The 22,453-nt window shown below is 37.7% G+C and overlaps 1 protein-coding gene across 4 annotated transcripts in view; it reads right to left on the reverse strand.

Annotated features, from left to right (window-relative positions):
• diaph2 (diaphanous-related formin 2) overlaps nucleotides 1-22,453 on the reverse strand; it is a 339,738-nt gene that overhangs the window by 87,463 nt on the left and 229,822 nt on the right. For all 4 annotated transcript variants that reach the window (XM_086157743.1, XM_086157742.1, XM_086157744.1 and 1 more), the window contains one exon: nucleotides 16,062-16,186. In XM_086157743.1, coding sequence (XP_086013869.1) covers nucleotides 16,062-16,186 — 125 coding nt within the window. The remainder of the gene's footprint in view (nucleotides 1-16,061; nucleotides 16,187-22,453) is intronic.

Genomic DNA, 22,453 nt, shown 5'->3' on the forward strand with positions numbered 1-22,453 from the left:
TGGCTCTGCATCTCTTTTGCTGCCTCCATGCCAGTCCTGTTTCATAAAATGTGCCACATCTGTTATAAATACACACACACACACACACACACACACACACACACACACACACACACACACACACGCACACACACAAGCGTGCGCATACAGAGACATAGTCATCTCAGACACTCAGGCACACGCAGGATGTTCCTCATCACCTTGCTCAGAGATGAATGCCTTTTCCACTGTCCTCAATCATTTTAATCACTTCAATAGAAAATGCCTCACTCGCAGCAATCGTTCTGTGCTGCCTTTCAGCTATCTCGTGTATACACATTCCTACTCCCTACTTGCATACACAGGCACAAACAGAATGACCGTCATTCCGTCATTGTAGAATCTCCTGTTACAGTGAAGCAATATTGCAATATCGCCCCCCCCTCTACTTTTTGCTTCACAGATGAAAAAAAAAAAAAATCACAAAATTGATTAAGAGAATAATGGACCTGTATATGCAACCAAAAAAGTGGGGCTGGTGTGTAATTTAGATTTAGATGCAGATTTAAAACAGCGTGGATAAATGACACAGTAATAGGAGATGACGGAGATGGGAAAATAAATTATAAATACACACACACTCACACACACTTACACACACACACACATTAATGCAGCAGCAGATATGTGGTCATTGAATAATTAGACAATACTCCTCATTGGTTTTTAGAGTCTATAATTGCTTGATCAATCCAGTCATGATCAGACAGAGATTATCCTTAGCCAGCTTGTTTGCAGTTCTAGTGAACAGTAACAGACAAACAAACAGATGTGTGCAATTTGATTTGTCAGTTTGTTCCTGTGGTGTCCACGGTGCTACTTCAACTCAGGTTTCGGTAAAACAAAATGTGTAGGAGATGTATGTTGTCCTGAGATACTGCTGTCACCTGTAACTGGCTGTGTCAGCTTATAGTCTTTGAAGGTCAACATTTCTGTCTTTCTGAGTGTCTCTTTATACATAAAACAGTTGTCACAAATGGATGCAAATCAATTTCCAATTTTTTTGTGCCAATTTATAATCCAGTAATGTTTATCCACATATACGGTGCATTCCTAGTTGCAAGACCATTAAATACCTTTTAACTATTTCATTCATTCATTATCCTTATTGCTTATCCTTCAATCAGGATTGCAGGAGTGTGAGAGCCTAATCCAACTGTCATTGGACAAGAGGGGGTTTATCCTGGATTGTTCACCAGTAAATTGCAGGGCCTCATAAAATAATTATCTTTTTAATATCTCATTTTGTTTTCTGAACACACTGAGCAGTTTCCAAAGAAAGAGCACAATTATGATTGTAAATGGTTGTTATATTTTGTTTTGGCAAAAAAAGAATTAAAAAAATTACAATGCAACAAATAAATGAAATTTTATTAAATTATATACAAACAGCATCTTTCTCCTTTTCTGTTTCAATAAAGTAGATGAGGATAACTCGGATAGGTCATCTTTTGGGTCATGAGTGACTGGAGGCACATACAGATAGTATAGCCATACATCTCTCCAGTAAAATCTTCATCCTACCTGATCAATTTGTTGCAACAAGCGTTTGAGTTCAGTAGACTTCCGGAACATCAACATTGATCCAAACTTGGTCTCCCATTCTAAAACATTATATATTAAATATATGGGGTCTCACAGCTTGAGACACCCAATATTCTAAAGCAATCCCTTCAGTGTGTTGAAGGCCTTTCATTAGTGAGCACACAAATCCAGAAGGGAATTTCAAATATCAAGAGCATGTTACTGGCTTGAAAATGGTAATGCGAAAGGTTGGTGGTTTGATTCCTGGCCCCTCTAGCTTGTCTTTGGGCAATTGCCAAGTTAGCAATTTTCAATACAGTTCTCCTGCTATCGGTGAGCGTCTGTGTTGATGAGTAAATGCTATCTCGTGTAAAGCACTTTCAAACTGCATAGTGTAAAGGGGTTCATAAAGGTGAGACCACTGTCATCTAGACATTGTTTCCGTACTTTATGTTATTTGCAAGTCCCTCAAATCAGATAAGTTTAATTTGAAGTTGATAAAATTCTCTTGGCCCATAAACCTCTGTCCTTTTGTCCCCTAAATGTTATATGATCATGGCAGTATGAAAAAAGAGCAACTGAAACAAAATATGTATTTTGACAGCATAAAAAGCACATTTAAAATCTGGATCATACATGCTAACTGTAGGAGCTGGGAAATGGAGCAAATGCAGACAGAATTATAGAGCTTCTTGACTTTACTCACAGATGCTTAAAAATATTACCGTTGGATCACAAAAGCCAGACACACCATAACCCCTGCTACACTATCCATCACAGACATTCTGCAAGACAGCTCTGAGCCCACAGAGCATATTAATCCTGCAGTCATTTGTGACCTTAAGTTATTTTTCATTTCCTACAGTATATTTTTACTTTCCTTTGGAAAAATTTTGACACTTTTCCACTAGGATTTGATTGGATGAAATACGCTGACTTAATGTGTTGCATGAATATATAATCCTAACTATATAAATGAATATCACATTTGTTCCAGTTGGAATCTGGCAACACCAGAGCGTCATCCATTCCCAATTTAAAACCTATACCATTGGAATGCAACTACTTGAATTTTATTTTCAGATTTGTACAAACCATTCATTTTAAAAGTGTAAAACAATGTCCCTCCAATCAAACAAAATATGTCATAAAAAAATTATTATAGTTTTTTTTTGCTTCTATTTCTTTTAAGATTTATCAAGGGAGAAATGCTTGATGTCTGACCTGCCTTCTTCAATGTCCATGTTTTCCTGTTTTTGATATACAATATTTTGATATTGGGATATTCTAAAATCTATTTTTTCATTTTTGTCTTGAAATGACTTTTTTTTAGGACAAAATAAATAGATCCAAACAATAACATGGTCAACAAAAGCATTAATTAGCATTTGTTATGACTAAATTTCTTGATATCTATATGATCACAAACAGGATTTTTTCCTTTAAACTATGGGTTTATGAGACCATACTTATGATGAGACCACCATTATAAAGCCTATATTTTTGTTGCCAGGTAGCCATTTATGCTGAAATACTGAAAGTTACATTTTTTGGCAATCCGTATCTGCATTGCATGTTCCGCTTGTATTTTACATTTTTGTCTAGTGTGTCTGCCTAGACGTAATATCAAATAAATAGATAAATAACAATGCGGTATTGTGACGTGATTAAATATAATTTTGCCAGTGGTCAAGGGTGATGAAAATATCTCAAGCATCTGTATGTTTTTACCCACACTACAAATCAAAATCAATGTAACAGAAATGTAAAAAAATCAAACACACACACACGCACGCACGCACACATAGACACACACACACGGGCACACACACACACACACACACACACACACACACACACACACACACACACACACACACACACACACATAAACACACATTAAAAGAAGAGAGAGCAAGGGATTTCTTTACCCGCTTCCATTTCAACTAATGTACTTAGGTCAGAACCTACAAGGTATCGAGGAAAAAATTGCAAGAGTATCAAGTATTAGTCTTTATCACAGAAGGTCATTTCATGGTCAGCTGCTGGTTTAGGTCACAGATGCGTTTCACATCTTTGACTTGCTTTCAAGTGCCAAGGCTTAGACTCACTAACACCCTGTCCCCCACATTGTATCGATCTATGTGTCTGCTATTATGTTTCATAAGACCAAGCATTTACAACAACAATATTGTTGAATGAATGAATGAATGAATGAATCTATTCATTGCTATTGAAGCAGACTAACTTTTCACGTTCAAAATGTATACATGTATCCCATTCTTCAAGTATATGTTAACACTATCCTTGCTTGTCTCAGATAATCAAGTTTATGCTCGAGCCATCATCAACACAACCACTTGTATTGGTTGAGGTCACCCTGTTGATCCATTGTTCTAATTGGAGGTTAATTGTCAATAAATAACCCACACAGGCATAACTGTTGTTGCAAAATAGCCATTAGCCATTTTGGATGAGACACACATGAATATACTCAATATGAATAGCCATACCTGACCTATTGCTGGTTCTTGATGCATTGGAAAATGAGGATTTCAACATGCAACATATTTAAAAGTGTGCACACAAATCATATAGGATTATATCCTGTGTGACAAGTTAGTTATGGTCTGTTCGATAAAGAAACCCCATACAATAGAACTAGAAACACCAACAGTGCAAGGAAATCACTGCTGAGTCCAGTATTTCTGGCCTCAATTTTGCTCTGATTCACCAATCCTGCATTTATATGAAGGCCACTGGTAAGTTCTATTATTGACAAAATAAAATTAATAAAAACATATTATAGAGACAGGCGAATATGTGCCTGAGCATTAGTCACAGAATCACAATTCTCCTTACATTAAAGGGTTGGTATACAAAATTTATCATCATGAAATGATTTTAACTTCATGAATAGTTTTAATTCTTCAAAGATTATCTTCAGATAGATTAAAAGAATCAAGGTCTTCTGAATAAAAAAACCTTCAGTGTTGTTATATTTAAAGAGCTTGAACAGACAGTATGAATGGAGTATGGAGTTACAAGCCTCATAGTATGTATCAGCACAGATAACCTCTAAAAGCTGATTTTCAAACGTATGTTTTGACAATTCCTTGTCAGCACTGAGTGGCACGGAAAGCCAGCCAATCTCTTTTTGCAATGCGACAAGGAAAACAAAGCCTGTCAGAATGAGTTGGACAGATCTCTCCTGAGAGCCACATGTGGTGAGAAAGAGGGAGGGAGCGAGAGAGAGAGAAAGAGAGGAAGGGAGGAAGATAAAGAAAAAGAGAAAGGAAAAGATGAGAAGAAAGAAAATAGTCCGACTCTACATGACTCTGTCCCTGAGACATGTGTCATGCTGCTCCTCCCCATGGTGGGTGACTCTGACAGGATACTGTCTGTGCAGAAATTCCCCTCGATGTGACTGATGAACCTCATTTTGCCAATTAATGTAGACTCCCCCTGTTGACTATCATCAGATTGCTGTTTGTTACTGCTAGAGTTTCCGACTCTCTCTGATTCATTTTAATTAAAAGTCTCTTTCTCTGCAGATGTTTATTTTTCCTTCGTATTTGCAAAGTTGAGGGCAGGGTGATCTAATTTGATATTGGCCCACAGTGCCATTTTACATCATTAACCTATGAATGTATCCAGTGACCAGCTTAAACAATTTTAATAAGTAACTGTTAAACTGTTATGTGGAGACATGACATATCTCCATACACAGTATCTTAAAACCGACTGCAGTTTCAAAGGTGAGACAATTACTGCACTTAGTTTAGATAATGACTTACCTGAAAGTGCAAATACAGACCATCACTGGGGCTTATCAAGTTAAGAGCTGAGACAGCCAACAAAAAAATAACAAAACCTGTTGCAATGAGAAACGAATCCAACAAAAATTGGTCTGCACAAAAACAAAGTAAAACTATATAACTGAAATTGTCAGTTTATCAAATTTAAATTTAAACCAGAAGTCAGTAATACAACTCAGAGTTGAAGGAAATGTAATTTTAGAAATTTCCATTTGGTGCATAAAAATCTAACTCTACTTAAGAGTGTTTATTTTGAACTTAAGGTGGGGGACTGATAGCCAACCCCAAATGGTCTGCTAGTTGAGCTTTGTCAATAACACGCCAGAGAACTAAAGTGCAATATTGCTAGAATAAAACAAATCCAAAAATGTATGATGAGTTTTAATATATAGGGTTTTCCAAAATAGTGCAAAATGTTGGAGACATTCTTGAGCCAATCAGTGATCTTCTGACCAAAGGGAACCATGTTTAACTAACTAAATTAAGAGAGGGCAATGAACACTTAGATAACTAATCTTTCAAGAACAAATTGCTTATACTAGCTTCTCCTTTAGCCTAGGGTCCCAAAAAATCTAATCTGATATTGTAAGAGCTCTCACCCTCAAGGAAGGGAATTCCTTCTGTCTGTATGCTTGTAAAGATCTTGATATTGAGTTAGAAGCAAAGCTAGATACCTCTAAGTCCTGGCCCTTTGTTCTTACATCATTGGCACAAGTAGAGGTTACGCGAGCTTCAATATCAAGAAATTGTCTCCCATCTTAACCTTTCCTTAGCAACCATCATCTCTGCTGAATTCATGACTGAAAATTTTTCTCCACCAAATAGTAGGTGGTTCATTGTGGTTCATTGTTACCACTGCCTACATTTACCATCCATCCATTATCTACCCCTAATCCTACACTTAGGGTCGCAGGGGATGCTGGAGGCTATCCTAGCTGTTATTATGCGTGAGGCAGGGTACACCTCTCATTCACACATTAGGACAATTTTTCCAGACCTTTCCAATTCACCTTCTGCATGTTTTTTGATTGTGGGAAATATAAAACATTCAGACAAGGGGAGAACATGCAAACTCCATGCAAGGTCCCAAGGATCTTTCTGACTCTTGGCCAAATATGACTTTTTGTACTCCATTACCACCTGCTAATCTGGGTTACACCAGGAGCCCATTGGTTGATTTATGAAGATTAATCAGAGGTTGGAAAAATGCTTCATGAACTTCCATTGTGCAAACACATTATCTGGCCAAACCAACTTCCATTACGCAGTATCCCTTTACATCAGATTCCATAACAGCCTGGTTCTCTTTCCCGAGAATACCAGTTTGTACTTGAGGTACATAAATATTTCTGTACTTGGAAAGCAATCCTGGATGGTTTCATGAATTTACATCTTTCTAAAAACAAGACTTTCTCAATAACTACTTTGAAAAGTTGAGTCTTCACCTTGTCTTAGACAAGTAGTGTTCTGATTGTTTGTTTTCACTGACTTGTTTTCCATCCATACTCTGGTTATGCAAGTGATCTGCACTCCTTGTTGGAGTAAAGATAACTGTTATTAATGACAACTGTTAGCTGTACGCTGTCACCTCCTCATTTGTTGGATATTCATTACTGTGAAACACTGGGGTGAGGCTCTCTCCCTGAATTGTAATTTGGGTCCACCAGCAGCATTACACATCCCAAGACACTTGACTTGGGTTGTTGTGCACTATTCAACATTCCAAAAGGTATTGCCTGAGATTTACACAGAGCTAGGAGGAAATGTTAAACTGTAAACAGGAACAAATACAACCTGTTGTATTAATGAGCTTTGCACACTGGCTTTCTACCGTAAAGTGCATTTTTAATCTTACATATTCAATATTCCGCTACTGTCACATTAGGGCTAATATTATAAGTAATTCAAATAACAAACAAAACAGGATTAGTTGATGCTACGTGTGTGTCAAAGACATAAGGCCAACATCCACATGGACATTCATTATCAATTGTGGATTCATAGGTTTCCCCATAAACCCTTAATATCTTATAATTACAGGACAAATAATTCTTCAAGTCACATTTTTCTTCCACTTGCATTTAATAGAATTATTTGCCCACAATGGGCCTCCCATTCAAGTTTTAGGGATTTCATTAAAACATCAAATGAAAAGGAAATTATGAGCCATAGCAATGCAAAGTGCGGTTGGCTAAGCAGCAGAAGTGTGGCTGGTGCCTGCTCCAGGATTAAGAGTTCAGCAACACGTGCACAAGGGGGCTTTGCATTAAACCCAGGAGCCCATGACAAATGAGTACAACCAAGCTTCTGTCTATTCAACTGCACTAAGTCTGGCCCTTTTGGGGAAGTACTGTTGTTAATATGCATTTTCGTGTTGATGCCAATTAGTCTTTGGCCAGACATTTGATAGAAAAGATATAATCGACACAATATAATGTCAAGAAATGAACCTGCAAATAAGCTGGATAACATAGGGAAGAAAACACACACACGCACGTACGCACGCACGCACGCACGCACGCACACACACACACACACACATTTATATTACACTTTTGGTGCTGTATAATTTATCCTCATGACTATGTGATGCCATAAGACATAATGGCAATACATAGCCTCATTGACATGAGACATTGCCTCATTTTAATCTATACAGGATTTGAGTGCAGTCAAACATTTTGGATTACAATGGCCAGGGTCTGAATCCCATAAGGATGCTCTTAATTCAAAATTACACCCTTGACGACTGGCATGACATAGATACTTTATCAGCGGAATATGACATTTGGTTCACTAAGGAACAAAGGGATACATCTAGTGCACATCAATGGTGTTCCTTCTGTGCTCCAATGCCACTCACCCAACTATCCTGGGAGCTACAGTTCAGACTACTTAATAGAGCTGTCACATTTGGCCGGGTGTCACAGCCTAACAAGACACTCATTGGCATCTCCAAGAGAATTCACTCCTATAACCAGAGGGAAACAAGACAGTCCTATCTCTGGCAGTAAGTGCAATAGATGGCCCACCGGTAGTTGGTTACCATTTTTTTTAACTGTGACACAAAACAGAACACTGAATTCCATGACATGTTTTTTTTTTTTTTTGTTTCAGCATATCCTTACATGCTTGTAGGAGGAGTCTTGTGCCATTCACTTGTCAGAGTGCACAGCAATACATTTCTTGGAACGTTTTAGTTTTTAAATACAATATCCATAGAGACTGCAATATAATAGAAACAGATGTTAGTTTGATTTATTTTATGTTTGCTAATTGAGTAATGTTTATGTTTGCTAATGTGTAATGTAAGGGATTAATATTTGAGATGAAAAGGTTTGAATGAAAATGGATGAGTCCATCCAAAAAAATTTAAGTGCACAAAGGGTAATAACATTAAAATACAAATGTCATAGCATTTGTAGCTTTGAAAAGCCACTTGGCGGACCCATGCCTCATTTGAGATAATGGAAAACTGGCAAAAAGTCACCCAGATAATTTATCTCTATGTTTGGAAACAAGCAAACAGACAAAAATATTTATAATAGTTATTATATATATATATATATATATATATATATACATATACATATACATATATATGTGTGTGTGTGTGTGTATAAATATATATATATATATATATATATATATATATATATATATATATATATATATATATATATATATATATATATATATATATGGTTATGTATTATAGATAATACACAAATAGACAAGCATACTGAAATTTGCTTAAATGCGTAACGTTTATGCCTCCCCCCCCCCTTTTTTTTTAAATTTCTTCTGTATTCCATCATTCTGCTGCAATGAGATGTGACTAACAGGAGAATCCGTTGAGAAAATCCCCTTACCCTGAAAATACTTTAAGCACCTCTCCTTATTTACACTGGTCCCTACTCAATTCTGGTTAATAAAAAGACACCATTGTTTATCTGCGCTTCAGTTAATTGGCCAGGCAGTTTACAGTGAATTTCATTAGCTTAGAAAACACTTGGACTGAGGGCTATGTGTACACGAGTGTGCCTTTGTGTCCGCGAATGCAAATGCGTGTGTGTTTGTAAATACTGTGGACCATTCTGTGTTTCCCATGCTTTCAAATTTATCATACATTTAAACCTTTAACTGCATGTTTCAACCCAGCTTAAATCTAAAAAAATGCACAGAAATAAAGACAATTATTCTGTTAATTACCAGCCTCTAATTCAAACAGAAAATGGTTGTCAAACTAGGTCTATTTCTTCACCAAAAAAATCTGCTTATAGTATTCAGCAAGCATTTAATGGAATGTGCTAAACAGAACAATCGTTTCAAGCACACATATTTATTTGACCTAATGTGCAATGCTGGTATAAAAAAAGGCTGTCTCTAAACAGATTTGAAGTCTGATTGAAAAGTTCAAACTGTCGAGACATTGATAAACAGTCAAATGCCCATTTTGTGTATGCATCTGAAAATAGACTTAATGGTAGTGCATTTCTTATATAGTCTTACAAGCTGCAAAGGTGGGATTATTGGAAAAGATTGAGCTATGTATAGACGGACCATTTGTGAATAGACTTCTATATTTTTTTAAATCTTAATTTGTTAGCTCAAAGTAACTTAGTTGTTCAACTGACCACAGTATTTCAAGATTAGTGAATATTGTGACTCTGGCAACAAAATATTAAGCTAAAAAGCAAAGGTCTGGGACGCATGTTCTGAAGTATCTGGTATATATTTGCTACAATCAACGTCTGTTTCAGTCTCCATTACTCCTATTGAGCAACCTCATTAAATCAATATTCCAGTATTTACAGTCTTGCATTTACACACTGCCACTACTGTAGTGTGTGTGTACGCATGTGTGTGTGTGTGTGTGTGTGTGTGTGTGTGCGCACGTGCATGCATCTGTGCGTGTTAGTGTGTGTGTGTGTGTGTGTGTGTTAGACTTTGCCCCCTGAGTGAAAACAGACTCCCTGGGGGCATCTGAATCAAACTTTCAGCCTTAATGGGTTCCTATTTATTCTCATAGATAGGAGTCACTAAACTACAGAATAAACAAGCGATTCACTCAATGGCAAGAAAAAAGTTACAAATAGAGATGCAGACTGATTATGAGACTTTTAAAAATACCCAAATTACTTTCTGGTAGACCCATAGGTGTAGATTGAGGATTAATGAATAGCAACCTGTTACTTTTCAGCACATCTGAAGCATAAGCTGATGAAATTGAATTACAGCCTTTTGGGTTAACACACAAACACACACACACATATGTATACATCCATTTACGGCTATATGAATATAAAATAAATATAAACTAGTAGTGCATATAATTAGTGTGCTTGGAAAGCTATCTCTGAGTCATGGAACTGACATACTACTATGTGTTCATGAATCAGTATCACTCTACATTGGCAGATGGATATCCAATAGACTGCACATTGTCTCCATATCTTCTTTTTTAAATTAAAGTTGAAGGGAATGTAGAAAAAAGTCTGATGAAATCTTTAGAATTGTGTCTCAGTGAGAAACCCAAAGAGTGCCAACTTTTTAAAGGTGTTTCCTCAGGAGGAATGATTACACAAAACGAGGGTTGAGCTGAAATAACCGAAGCAGTGAATGCCTTGTCCCCAGAGTTTTGGACTGTGGCTCAGATCAAAAGAAATGGTTCAACATTAGAGGTGATGTCAAAAAGAAAATAAATGGTCAGAAAAATAAAGGGAAACAGATGGAGTAAAATGATCGAGATGATGTCTCAGAAGATGGGAGATGTGCTGCAACCATTGAATAGATATTGCAATTGATAGTGTGGGCAGACATTAAGATAAGATTAAAACCAGGTAATTTAACTGTGTTGGTTGATGATTATGAACCAAAATGTATTTAAACTGAAAACTACATTAAGTCTATTAGTCTATTCTTAGTTTTATGTTTTATGTTGTATTGTTTATGTCTAAAGATGTCATATCCATATTTGGATTTTATTTAATTCTGAAATAAGGCAGCTTCTCACTTTTCATTGTTGAATATTTTAGTTAACTAATTAATTATTAATCCAAGAGTGTTCACAAAATTGTTTTTATATAGGCATGATATGTGGTAGTAATGAATGTATTTTACACTTGAACGTATGGTTGGATTATTAATTATGCATGAGAGGAATAGATGTTAGCAAAAAATGTGTGTGTGCAAATACATTGTAAATAAGGCACAATGTACTAACAAACTACCTGTATACTACTTTACCATACTGTATTACACAGCCAAAGCTTTCACAGCTAAGTTATTTTACAAAGTGAAGAAATATTGAATAGTGTTATCTTTACCCCCCCCCGCTTAAGCTGCCACATTATCGTGGTGGAGGGGTTTGCACGTCCCAGTTATCGTAGAAGCTATGTTGTCAGGGGCCGGAAGGGTCAGCCAAGGTAAGGCTCTTCAGTTACTTGGGAGACGCCAGGCAGGTGTGGGCATATTGACTGCCCCCCAACTCAGCGCCTGTACATTGGGGTTCAACCCAGTGGCCTCCCTCCACCTTCAGGTGGGGGGAAGGGTTCTGACTGTTGTTTGCGGCTATGCACTCAACAGCAGCTCAGCGGACCCACCCTTCTTGGGGTCCCAAGGGGGGCTGCTAGAGAGCGCTGCTGCTGGAGACTCCCTTGTTCTACAGGGAGGCTTCAATGCTCACATGGGCAACAACAGTGCGACTTGGAAGGGCATGATTGGGAGGAATGGCCCCCCCAGATCTGAACCCGAGCGGTGTTTTGTTACTGGACTTCTGTGCTCGTTACAGATTGTCCATAACAAACACCATGTTCAGTCATAAAGGTGTCCATATGTGCACTTGGCATCAATGCACCCTTGGCTGCAGTTCTTGTGGTCGTGTCATAGGACTTGCAGCGGCATGCCCAACTACAGGGGGGGGAGTCACACTCCTCAGCCTCCCTTGTAGGGTCTATTCAGCAGTGCTGGAGGGGAGGGTCTGCTGGGTCGTTAAAACTCGGATCCAGGAGGAGCAGTGTGGTTTTCGTCCTGGTCGTGGAACAGTGGACAAGCTCTATAACCTCAGCAGGGTCCTCGAGGGGGCATCGGAGTTTGCCCAACCAGTCTTCATGTGTTTTGTAGATCTGGAGAAGGGATTCGACCATGTCCCATTGACAATCTTGTGGGGGGTGCTCTGGGAATACGGGGTACTGAACTGCATTGTACGGGCTGTTTGGTCTCTGTATGACCAGTGGAGCTTGGTCTGCATTGCCGGTTCTAAGTTAGATTTGTTTCCGGTAAGGGTTGGACTCCACCAGGGCTGCCCTGTGTCAGCGATTCTGTTCATAACTTTCCTGGACAGGATTTCTAGGCGCAGCAAGGGCGTTCAGAGGATCCGGTTTGGTGGCCACAGGATCAAGTCTCTGCTTTTTGCAGATGATGTGGTTCTGTTGGCTTCATCAGTCCATTCTCCAACTCTCACCGGAGTGGTTTGCAACTTAATGCGTAGTGGCCAGGATGAGGATCAGCACCTCCAAATCTGAGACCATGGTGCTCAACTGGAAACAGGTTGAGTGCCCACTCCAGTTCAGGGAAGCAATCCTGCCCCAAGTGGAGGAGTTCAAGTATCTCAGGGTCTTGTTCATGAGAAAGGGAAGGATGGAGCAAGCGGATTGGTTGGTGCAGCGTCAGCAGTGAGGTGGACACTGTACTGGTCTGTCGTGGTGAAGAGGGAGCTGAGCCAGAAGTTGACGCTCTCAATTTACCGTTTGATCTAAGTTCCTACCCTCACCTATGGTCAAAAGCTGTGGTTAGTGACCGAAAGAACAAGATTGCGAATACAAGCAGACGAAATTAATTTTCTCTGCAAGGTGACCAGCGTCTCCCTCAGTGATAGGGTGAGACGTTTGGTCATCCGGGAGGGTCTCATAGTAGAATCACTGGTCCTCCGCATAGAGAGGTCAGATGAGGTGGCTCGAGCATAGGGTCAGGGTGCCTCTTGGGGGAGGTATACCAGGAATATCCATCAGGGAGGAAGGAAGACCCAGGACATGCTGGAGAGACCATGTCTCTGGGCTGACCTGGGAATGGCTTGGGATCCCCCAGAAGCGTTGGACAATGTGGCTGGGGATGAGGGGAGTCTGGCTGCTGCCCCTGCGACCCGACTTTGGATAAGTGGCAGAAGATAGATGGATGGCTATCTTTACTGAGAAAAATATCTGGATTTGAAATGACTGCAAAGCTAAAAAGACAAGGATTGTTTAAAGGAGGAGACCCACTGGTAAAAATATGGTTGTGAAAAATATCAAATCAGTTTGAAAATGCATTGTAATATTAGAGCAAGATTTGAAAATGTTTGCCTCAGCCCAAACCTACTAGTACAAGCACATGCATTTTTAGAATATATTCAAATAAAAAATCTGTATACAACACTAAATATGTAATTCTTGGAGGTACATACAGCATATACATTGAATACATGTAGTGACCATGCCCTGTTGAAATTAATCTTTAGGAAAAACTGAATCATAGAGACACACAGGCACATATATTTGGCTGTTGCCTCCTCTAATTCTGTCTCTCTTCCTCTTTCTCTGTTTCTCTCTCTCCGTCTCTCTCTAGCAAACACAACACAGGCTGACCCATTCATCACAGTGCCCAACAGTAAATACAACAGAGCTTCACTTAACTTTTTCAGGGTTGCTCAAGCATCAAATCCATGACTTTTAGTTGTTGTTGTTTTCCATCCGTCATGCTTCAAGGAACCAACATCCTTTCTTTTTAATCCCAGGGAAAACTATAAAAAAGTTAAGTCTGCCTTGACTCAGCCATCTCATGTGCGTTAAAAGAAGTCAACCCAGAATATAGAGCATTGTACTTCACATGCATTGTTCTACCATTCAGCTGTGTAAAACAAATTAAACCGCTTCCTAAGCGCACTGAAAAACACTGGTAGTACATATCTCATCAAGTGCAACATTTAATTGTCTTTCTCTGTGTATAGGCTACTGCAGCATATTCTTCATTTGCACAATAAACAGCTGATATATTTGATGTCTTCAGGTTGTGAAAAAAGTATTGTCTTGACGAGACTTCGAATACGCTGGTTAAAATACCCTAACACATAGAAAAGAGGTTCCTTGCAAAAAAATAACACCAAGATTATAATATCTTTCTAAAATCAATTCATATTTGAGTATCAGGTGGTTTAAGGGGAAAATAAATCTCTAACTTTATTGGGATAAAGACCTCAGCAAGAAATGAACAACTCTACATAAAGCAATAGCATTAACCGATTCCTGCCAACCTGACAAAACGACCAACAACTTTTAGACTCTGACATACCTCTGACAGGAACAGTAAAACATAGACTCATAGAAGATCTAAATTTGAGCGCAATAGTAAAAATGAAGGATAAAAGCAAAACAAAACATTTTTTTGTGCGTGTTTTCCTAATTGGAGCTTCTTAAATACTGCAAACTAAAATCTAATTGTGTTAGACTGCTTAGTGGCAGCAAACAGAAATAATTGAAGATGAAAGAAATTAGACGAAAAGAGGAAGTGGGGTGTTTCAGGTCATGGCCAGCAAACTTCTGTCTGCCATTCTCGGGGGGATGAACTTCAGACAGTGAGGAAGAGCCAAGCAGCAGTATATCTACACTTCTCCATTTCCTCTTGCTCAAGCCTTTAGTTCTCGAAGGACCTTGGAAATCAATACATCAAGTGGGGAGAGCAGGTTTCTTGCTTGGCTGCTCTGCCTGTCAGCCACCACAAGGAAAGTCTTTGCCTTTTTCTTCCTTTCTTTCATTCCTTCTTTGTTTGTTTTTTTGTTTGTATCTTAGTTGCGTTCATCTAATTGGTCGTCTTGACTTAGAGCAGACGTTATGAGGCTAAAATACATTAGGAGGCTACTACTTGACACAACTAGTCTCCATAGAAAGCCTCAATAAATCAATATAGAGAAAACAGGGTTACATGATATGCCTAGCAAACGGAGACACCTACTCACTAGCTAGCTATTCACAATTATTAAATTTAATTAAATACTGTGATAAACACAAAACAAATTATGAGTGCTGTATTGTTCCCTTCCTTTTGTTCTTTCATGCTGTAAGTCAATTGATCACACACTTGATTTCCACTATTGATCAAACAGGCACAGCGAGGACCTCTTATTTCAGGAAAAGACATTTAAGAAAGTGGACAAACATGGCTAATTAAATTTGTGAAAAGTAAAATGCTGTGTTATCAAAATAAGAGAGCTGCTAAACATAGTGAATGAGGGGTTGTGTTGAGATGTTTGTGGCCAGTCAATAGATGAAATCAGGGATAGGCGTTTAGTTGGTGTGAAGAGCAGGTGCCCCTATTAGAGGCCCTTGTGGGATACAAAACAGTTGCAGACTGGTAAAAATAGCTACAGGCATTATTTCACTCTAGAGATTCAGGCAAAACGTGAAAACGGAGATCTGATTGGCATTTCACTCCAAGGCAGCAATACCCACTCCCTTAAGTTACCTCGTGTTCCATCTTTCACACCCGGTAACTTGATATATTTACCATGGAAAGTAGAAACCAAAACCACAATACTGACATCCACTGACATCCAAAAAAATAGATGAAAGAATTTCCTCTTACATACTGAAATGCATTCAATCACACAACAATGCCAGACATATATTTCACTGCAATAAAGGATATAGACATTTTTTCCACAAACTTATCTTGTTGGTCATCTGTTTTGGGAAAGTTTGTGATGTCGTTCTCGAGCCTCTGAATGTGACGTTCCATGATACTCAAACTGGATTTTAAGATTTCAGCAGGCACTGCAAAGACATAATTAAAAGATTAGAGACAATAGTTATGCTAAATGTGTTCTTTATCCATGATATCCTACAAGTTTGCCCCTTACTCTCCAGATAACAAATATTCTGCATGGATTGTCATACTGAATTCACCATTATCCACCTGTCTGGCCTCGTAATGATCCTAAGTAATGCATTCCACGTGAATACCTATGTTCGTGTATGTGATCATGTGTACAATATGTATAACCGGTGAGACTCATTAATAAGTCGGCAGTCCGTATTTGCAGAGTTGCTCTGGAACACAGTATTCAAATCAGACTTTCAAGTTAAGACTTTGAACAGCAATCTGGGTCTTAAGGGATTTAAAGGGACATGTGAATGGATGTTGTAACATGTTGAGGCTGCTGCTAAGGGTTTAGTCTTATTGACACACACACTATCTCTTGTACATGCACACATGCAGGAAGGAAAGCACAAATACTCTTATCAACATATGTACTTTTAATACCTTTGATAACACTTTATACCTATGCATGAAATCGCAGTTCACAAAGAAATAAACTTTTTAAAGAAATCTCTTTTTTTTATCATTATTATCATTATAATTATTATCATTATCATTATTGTTATTATTTTGTTGCTATACAGAAAAAGGCACATACAATACATAAGTGAGTTCATTTCTATCTTATGATATCATAAATACATATCCACTCTGAAATAATGTTTAATGATGGCCCAGTTGTATGGATAAAGTAGCCCTCAAGACTCTCGGGTATTGTAATGAGTCCTACTGTTGACCTGTACTTGAAATCATACTGGTGCCTATGGAACTGAGAGTAACAGAAATAGGAGGGAGAATGATTAATAACAATAGAGGCTTAAAACCAGGAAATAGCATTTGTTTTACAATACACGCAGAATGAATGGTCCATCCAATTCTCTTGCAGGTCACCGTGGTTGACTTCAAACACTGATTAATCACCAAAATGGGTATTCATGAGGGCATTGCTCCACAGCTTAACCTATTTAACCTAAACTACCCACCCATCCGCTAGGTTAGTCCATCTACTCCCTTATAATTGACGAATTAGGGTCACTGAGGTAAAGGGAAAGACCAAGCTAAATGGAGAGATGTTCTCAGAGATCAGGGAAACAAGGCACACATCCAGATGGCAAATATATAACCTACAAACTTAACAGTGAAGCTGAAGGAGAGAGAGACAAAAAAAAAACTTGATGAGGCCGCCATTCACTTGCAGGTGGCAAGTTGCTGTACTGTATAATAATCTGTTTACAAAATAACAAAGTAACCATGCAAGCCTTAAAGGAGGGTGAAACGAAATTTTGTAAAACTTTCTGAAAGAGATCATCTAAGAGATCACCGTTAGGCCATGGAAGTAAAATACAGACTATTGTTTATATGGAAAATACTTATATCGAGACTAACTGGCACATAGAAATGTAGTGACAGATGTGTTTACAGTGCTGCTCTTCATGCAGGACACAATAAAAGAAAGAAGAAAAAAAACTTATTTACATGCCTTTTGATGCATAAGACAAGTCTATGCTTTTCAGAAATACATATACATTAATAATCTTCTTAATCATCTACACGCTACAAAGTGAAGCATTGGGGTCTTCTGGGATATCATTAGTAAAATTACCACAAAAATAGTTATGTTATTTTCTGAAGACTACCCATAGCAACCCTGTTAGTTTTAGAATGTATATTTCAAGAGGGTCACAGTAGGGACAACGGGTTTATAGAAGGCTTTATAGGAGGTTTCTGAGATACTTTTTAAAATTGACTTCACGTGTTTGGAACTCTTGAATGATAAAAACAAAAATGTGTCACACTGATAATGAAACACATTTAACTTAATTTTCATAGACAGTGATGTATTTGTGTTATTCTTTAATAATAACGTTAGGATGATTACTTCTTTCATGTCTTCTCAACTCAGTGCAATGTAGCCCATGAAAAAAACAGCAAGCTAACAAAATTAGCTTGCCAAGTAAACATGCAGTAAATAATGCAGCTGATGGTCTTATGTGGGGCAGAATTGATCTTGGTATGGCACTGTAAAATTTAGCTAAAATCACTGATTAATGATTGAGTGAATTAACGACTGATGTCACAATATCCAGTCAAGAGGATTTCAGAAGAGCTATTGTGCAGAACAAAGGGTAAATCCTAGACGGGGCACTAGTCGATCACAGGGCTATAGACTGAGAAATAAAACCATTCATTCTCTCATATACAGCTTAGGATAGAAGTTTGTCTACGATTACATAACTGCACATTTTTGGTCTGTAGGAGAAAGCTAAAGAACCAATGCAGACACAGGGACAACTTGAGGACCTCACACAGAGAGACCACAGAATTTGAAAAAAATACCGCTCAAGTGTGAAGAAGAAAAAGAAGAAACCCTGAAAGTGAAATTTGTCCTTTGCATTCTATGCAATTATCAATTCTTAATTACCATTGTCATTAAAATAGCCTATGGTTCCAACACAACATGGATTCTCTAGACTTCAGTCACTCCTATTTACACTTTCCATTATTACAGGGATAGATTGACTACCGGTGATAACAAATCAAGTACTCGTTTTCAAGCATCAGAGGAAATAGAACTGACTCGCAAATACATGATTGAAATTGTCCAATCACATCTTGCAGGGCAAGGAGTAATAACTGTAAGGTGATATAGGTGCTCCAATCGGTAATGCTGTAATTCAATAATTCATTGAACTAGCAATGCTTTCTCTGAAGCAATTACTAAGTGAATCTGTTTGTACATCTGTATATAAAACAACTGAATGTGGCAACATATACAGGAATGGGAGAGAGTACCTTTTATGAAGTATTCAGTTTTTAATAAAACACATTTAAAATGGGTAGGGCACCATGAAGTACGGATTCTGGCCATGTAACTTACCACAACAAAAAAAAAAATACATTCAAAGAAAGAGGAAAAAAGTAAAACAAGATGCATTGTTATATTTGCAACTTTTCAAAGGTTGGTATATGTGTTTGCATTTCTAAGATTCCTACTACGCACACACACACGCACGTATATGTACATGTATATGTATATGTAAGCCATTGGTGGCACCTGAAAGGGAATTGCAGATGAGGAAATGGGTAACAAGAGTAGCATGGCGGAGAAAAGAGACAAAGGGATTAACACACGTCTATCTGTTCCCCATTCAGGCGCTATCAAAGACTTTCCAGTTGCAGGAGAGAGAAATTGATATTGTTGCTATGACAAAGCAGTCTCATTGTTCTTTCTGATTACCTTGGATCATTTGATGTTAAAAACAGCATGCATGAAAAAGTGGCAAATAAATACATTCTAAGGCCAATGAGAGCAAAGCATAATGGAGGATTCTTGTGGCATAGGTTCATAGGTTGAATTGTAAACATGGCACTCTTTTCATAGCAATCAACCCCTGAATAAATCAGACTTGATTTATGCTGTTTGTTATGTGTAAAAATCTCTCTCCCTTTCTACCTCTCTCTCTCTCTATATATATATGACTATCTATGTATGTGTATAAATGTATATACATATATATTTATATACATACATACAAACACACTGTATATAAACTGTGTGTGTGTGTGTGTGTCTTTGTGTGTATGTAAATCTGAATATTCTAGTTAAATTAAATTGTAAATTATAACAGCTTTGCAGAGGAGATATGATAAATATATAATGGTATGAGCTAGACAATGCAGTTGGTTGACAATTCATCTATCATTGTTTATGTTGTTTATGCACAGCGTGGGTGAAAATCCAGACGATCCATAAATAATCATAATTTTCCATCAATGCTGTGCTAATTGCTTTATAAATCCGTTTCACTTTTGCTCCATTTCCTATTTTAATTTGCATTTGTCTTAAATCCTTCATAAAAAAGAACTGTTAAAATAATGAAGGATGTGTTTCCTATTGATACCATATGGCGAAAATAGGCAACAATTGCCAGTTTTATTAATCAAAGATAAATAAATAAAATGCACAAATGGATAATTAAATACACATGATTGTCAATATTATGGTAAACATGTTAATGCCGTATATGTTTATGTTGTGAATGCATCTCTATATTTTTTCACTAAATATAAATAGATCTTAAAACAGCAAATCATAGAATTAATTATAAAATCATTATTGTCGATACAGCATATTGCTTAATAGGACACCTATGATGAAGATTATGCAAAATTTACTGCTCAGCACCTGTAGGTTAAAAAAGTCAACCTTCATTAATTACACTGTAATTCTTTATTATTAATTATGTATCATCAATTACTGATTAATTATGTTATTACATTATTCTTCTGTTTATATTGCACATTTTCTGATATGCAATTTCCATTGCTATTAGAAGATTTGGATTACATGGAAGGACTCCTTGTTACCAATGGGGGTCATGTATGTGAAGCTTTATTGGTTTTGGCAGCCATCAGGGCTGGAGCCAAGTGCCAGATCTCTGGAGGAATTACAAATGGAGTCAATTACAATATATTTTGTTGCATGGGAAAGTTTAGACATTGACCTGAGGTGATGACCATTCCCCTGGAATTGCTGAAGAAATCAGTCAGGAGAATTTGTTGCTAGTGGGTCTCTGCCCTCTGCAATAAATAGTAAGGAATTCACAGGGGCACAAAGGTTTACACTCTCACTCCCGATAACCACCTCAATTCTTGTCACACACTTACTTGAATGTGGCTGTTTTCCTTAGTTATGGTCGTCTGGCCACACATGCAGGCGTATTGTAGAAGTTAGCAGCCAATTCTGAGTTTTTATTGTTTCAAAGCATAAATTGACACATTGAAGAGTGCAAGTGTTGATTGTGTAAGTGTGCAGCTGTCACTGAATTAAGACAGCTCAGTTTTGGCAGGATTTTTGAGGAAAAACAAGGAGAGGGAGACAAATTGAGCATTTTCTCTAATAGCTTGTTTGAATACGTATAAAAACATTATACAAATACTCAAAAAATAACCTAAACATTTTAAGAATTACTGCAGCAGTGACAAATATAAAAATCACATTATTAGAATGATATGTGATTATTAATCATGGTTGGTGTGCCTTGACCATTACCTTCTTGAAGATAAGATGAAATACATATCCATGCAAAATAAACACAGTGATGCAGTTAAGGGATCGGGTTTTGAAATCAAAGTTTGAACCAGAAAGCGTTCAAAGGATATTTTGAAGATAGGGAAAATGTTTCAATATTATGGACAAGACAGATGCTCAGTCATGTGGGTATGGTGGTCAGGATAGCCTGCAGAGGTTGACTCATGCCACTAACCTCATTCACAACTTCAAAGTGCACCTTATCACTATTTCACTTGACACCCCTACGGGACACACTTCACGTGGCATTACAAGATTCAGAAACCAAAAGATTTACCTGCTTTATTGACTGACTGGAGCTCTGAAAAATGTTGGGCCAATAAATGCTTCTCAGACTTTGGAGTGAGTAATATGCGAATAATGTTCTCAAAATGCAAATTCTCAAATGACAAGGAGAAAAAATCCAGATAAATAACACTTGATATTAGGCATTCTACAATCATGTAGTAATTTAAGCGACAATTAATAACTATATAGCTTTTCCCTGATTTGCACAGGTTGGTGCAATCCAGTATGCTCAGTATGCAAACCAGTGAAGGAGGACATTATCCAGGAACTGAATCTGAGATGAAGCAGAGTGAATCCCAAATAATAAACTAAATCAAACTGTCTCACCTTGGGGAAACTTGCTGCATATGCCTCTTTCAGCATGGGTGAATGAACTAAAACATGGACCTATCTCTTCACCCTTCACATTCAGGATATAGCAGACACAATGCGGTGGTGGGAAGAGCACATGCACCAGTGGGGCTAGGGCAGTGGAAAAAGGTTGACATTTGGACAAGTATAATGCCACAGAGAGAAAAGGTGACTCTGTGGTATCATGAGAAAAGGCCTGTAGCTACATAATAGTGGCAATGAAACCAGCAAAACTAAAACTGACATCTCGACCAGAAGGATAACATGAGGATGCAACATCTTCTAAAGCATTCATCAAAAAGTCGTGACATGGCATAATAATTTGAATGCTGTACATATATTACAACATTTTGTAATTAGCTGTATATAAGATGTTTTAGTTGTTCATAGTGTGTGAACCAGAAGTTTATCACTTGGTACAAAACAACACTCCATGTTTATTCCAACATTTAGTACAGACCTTTACACTGTAAAATAAGCTGATCCTTTT

Source organism: Fistularia commersonii, chromosome 13, assembly GCF_037954325.1.
Source record: "Fistularia commersonii isolate RoL2024-O1a breed Wild chromosome 13, RoL_Fcom_v1.0, whole genome shotgun sequence".
Taxonomy (NCBI): Eukaryota; Metazoa; Chordata; class Actinopteri; order Syngnathiformes; family Fistulariidae; genus Fistularia; species Fistularia commersonii.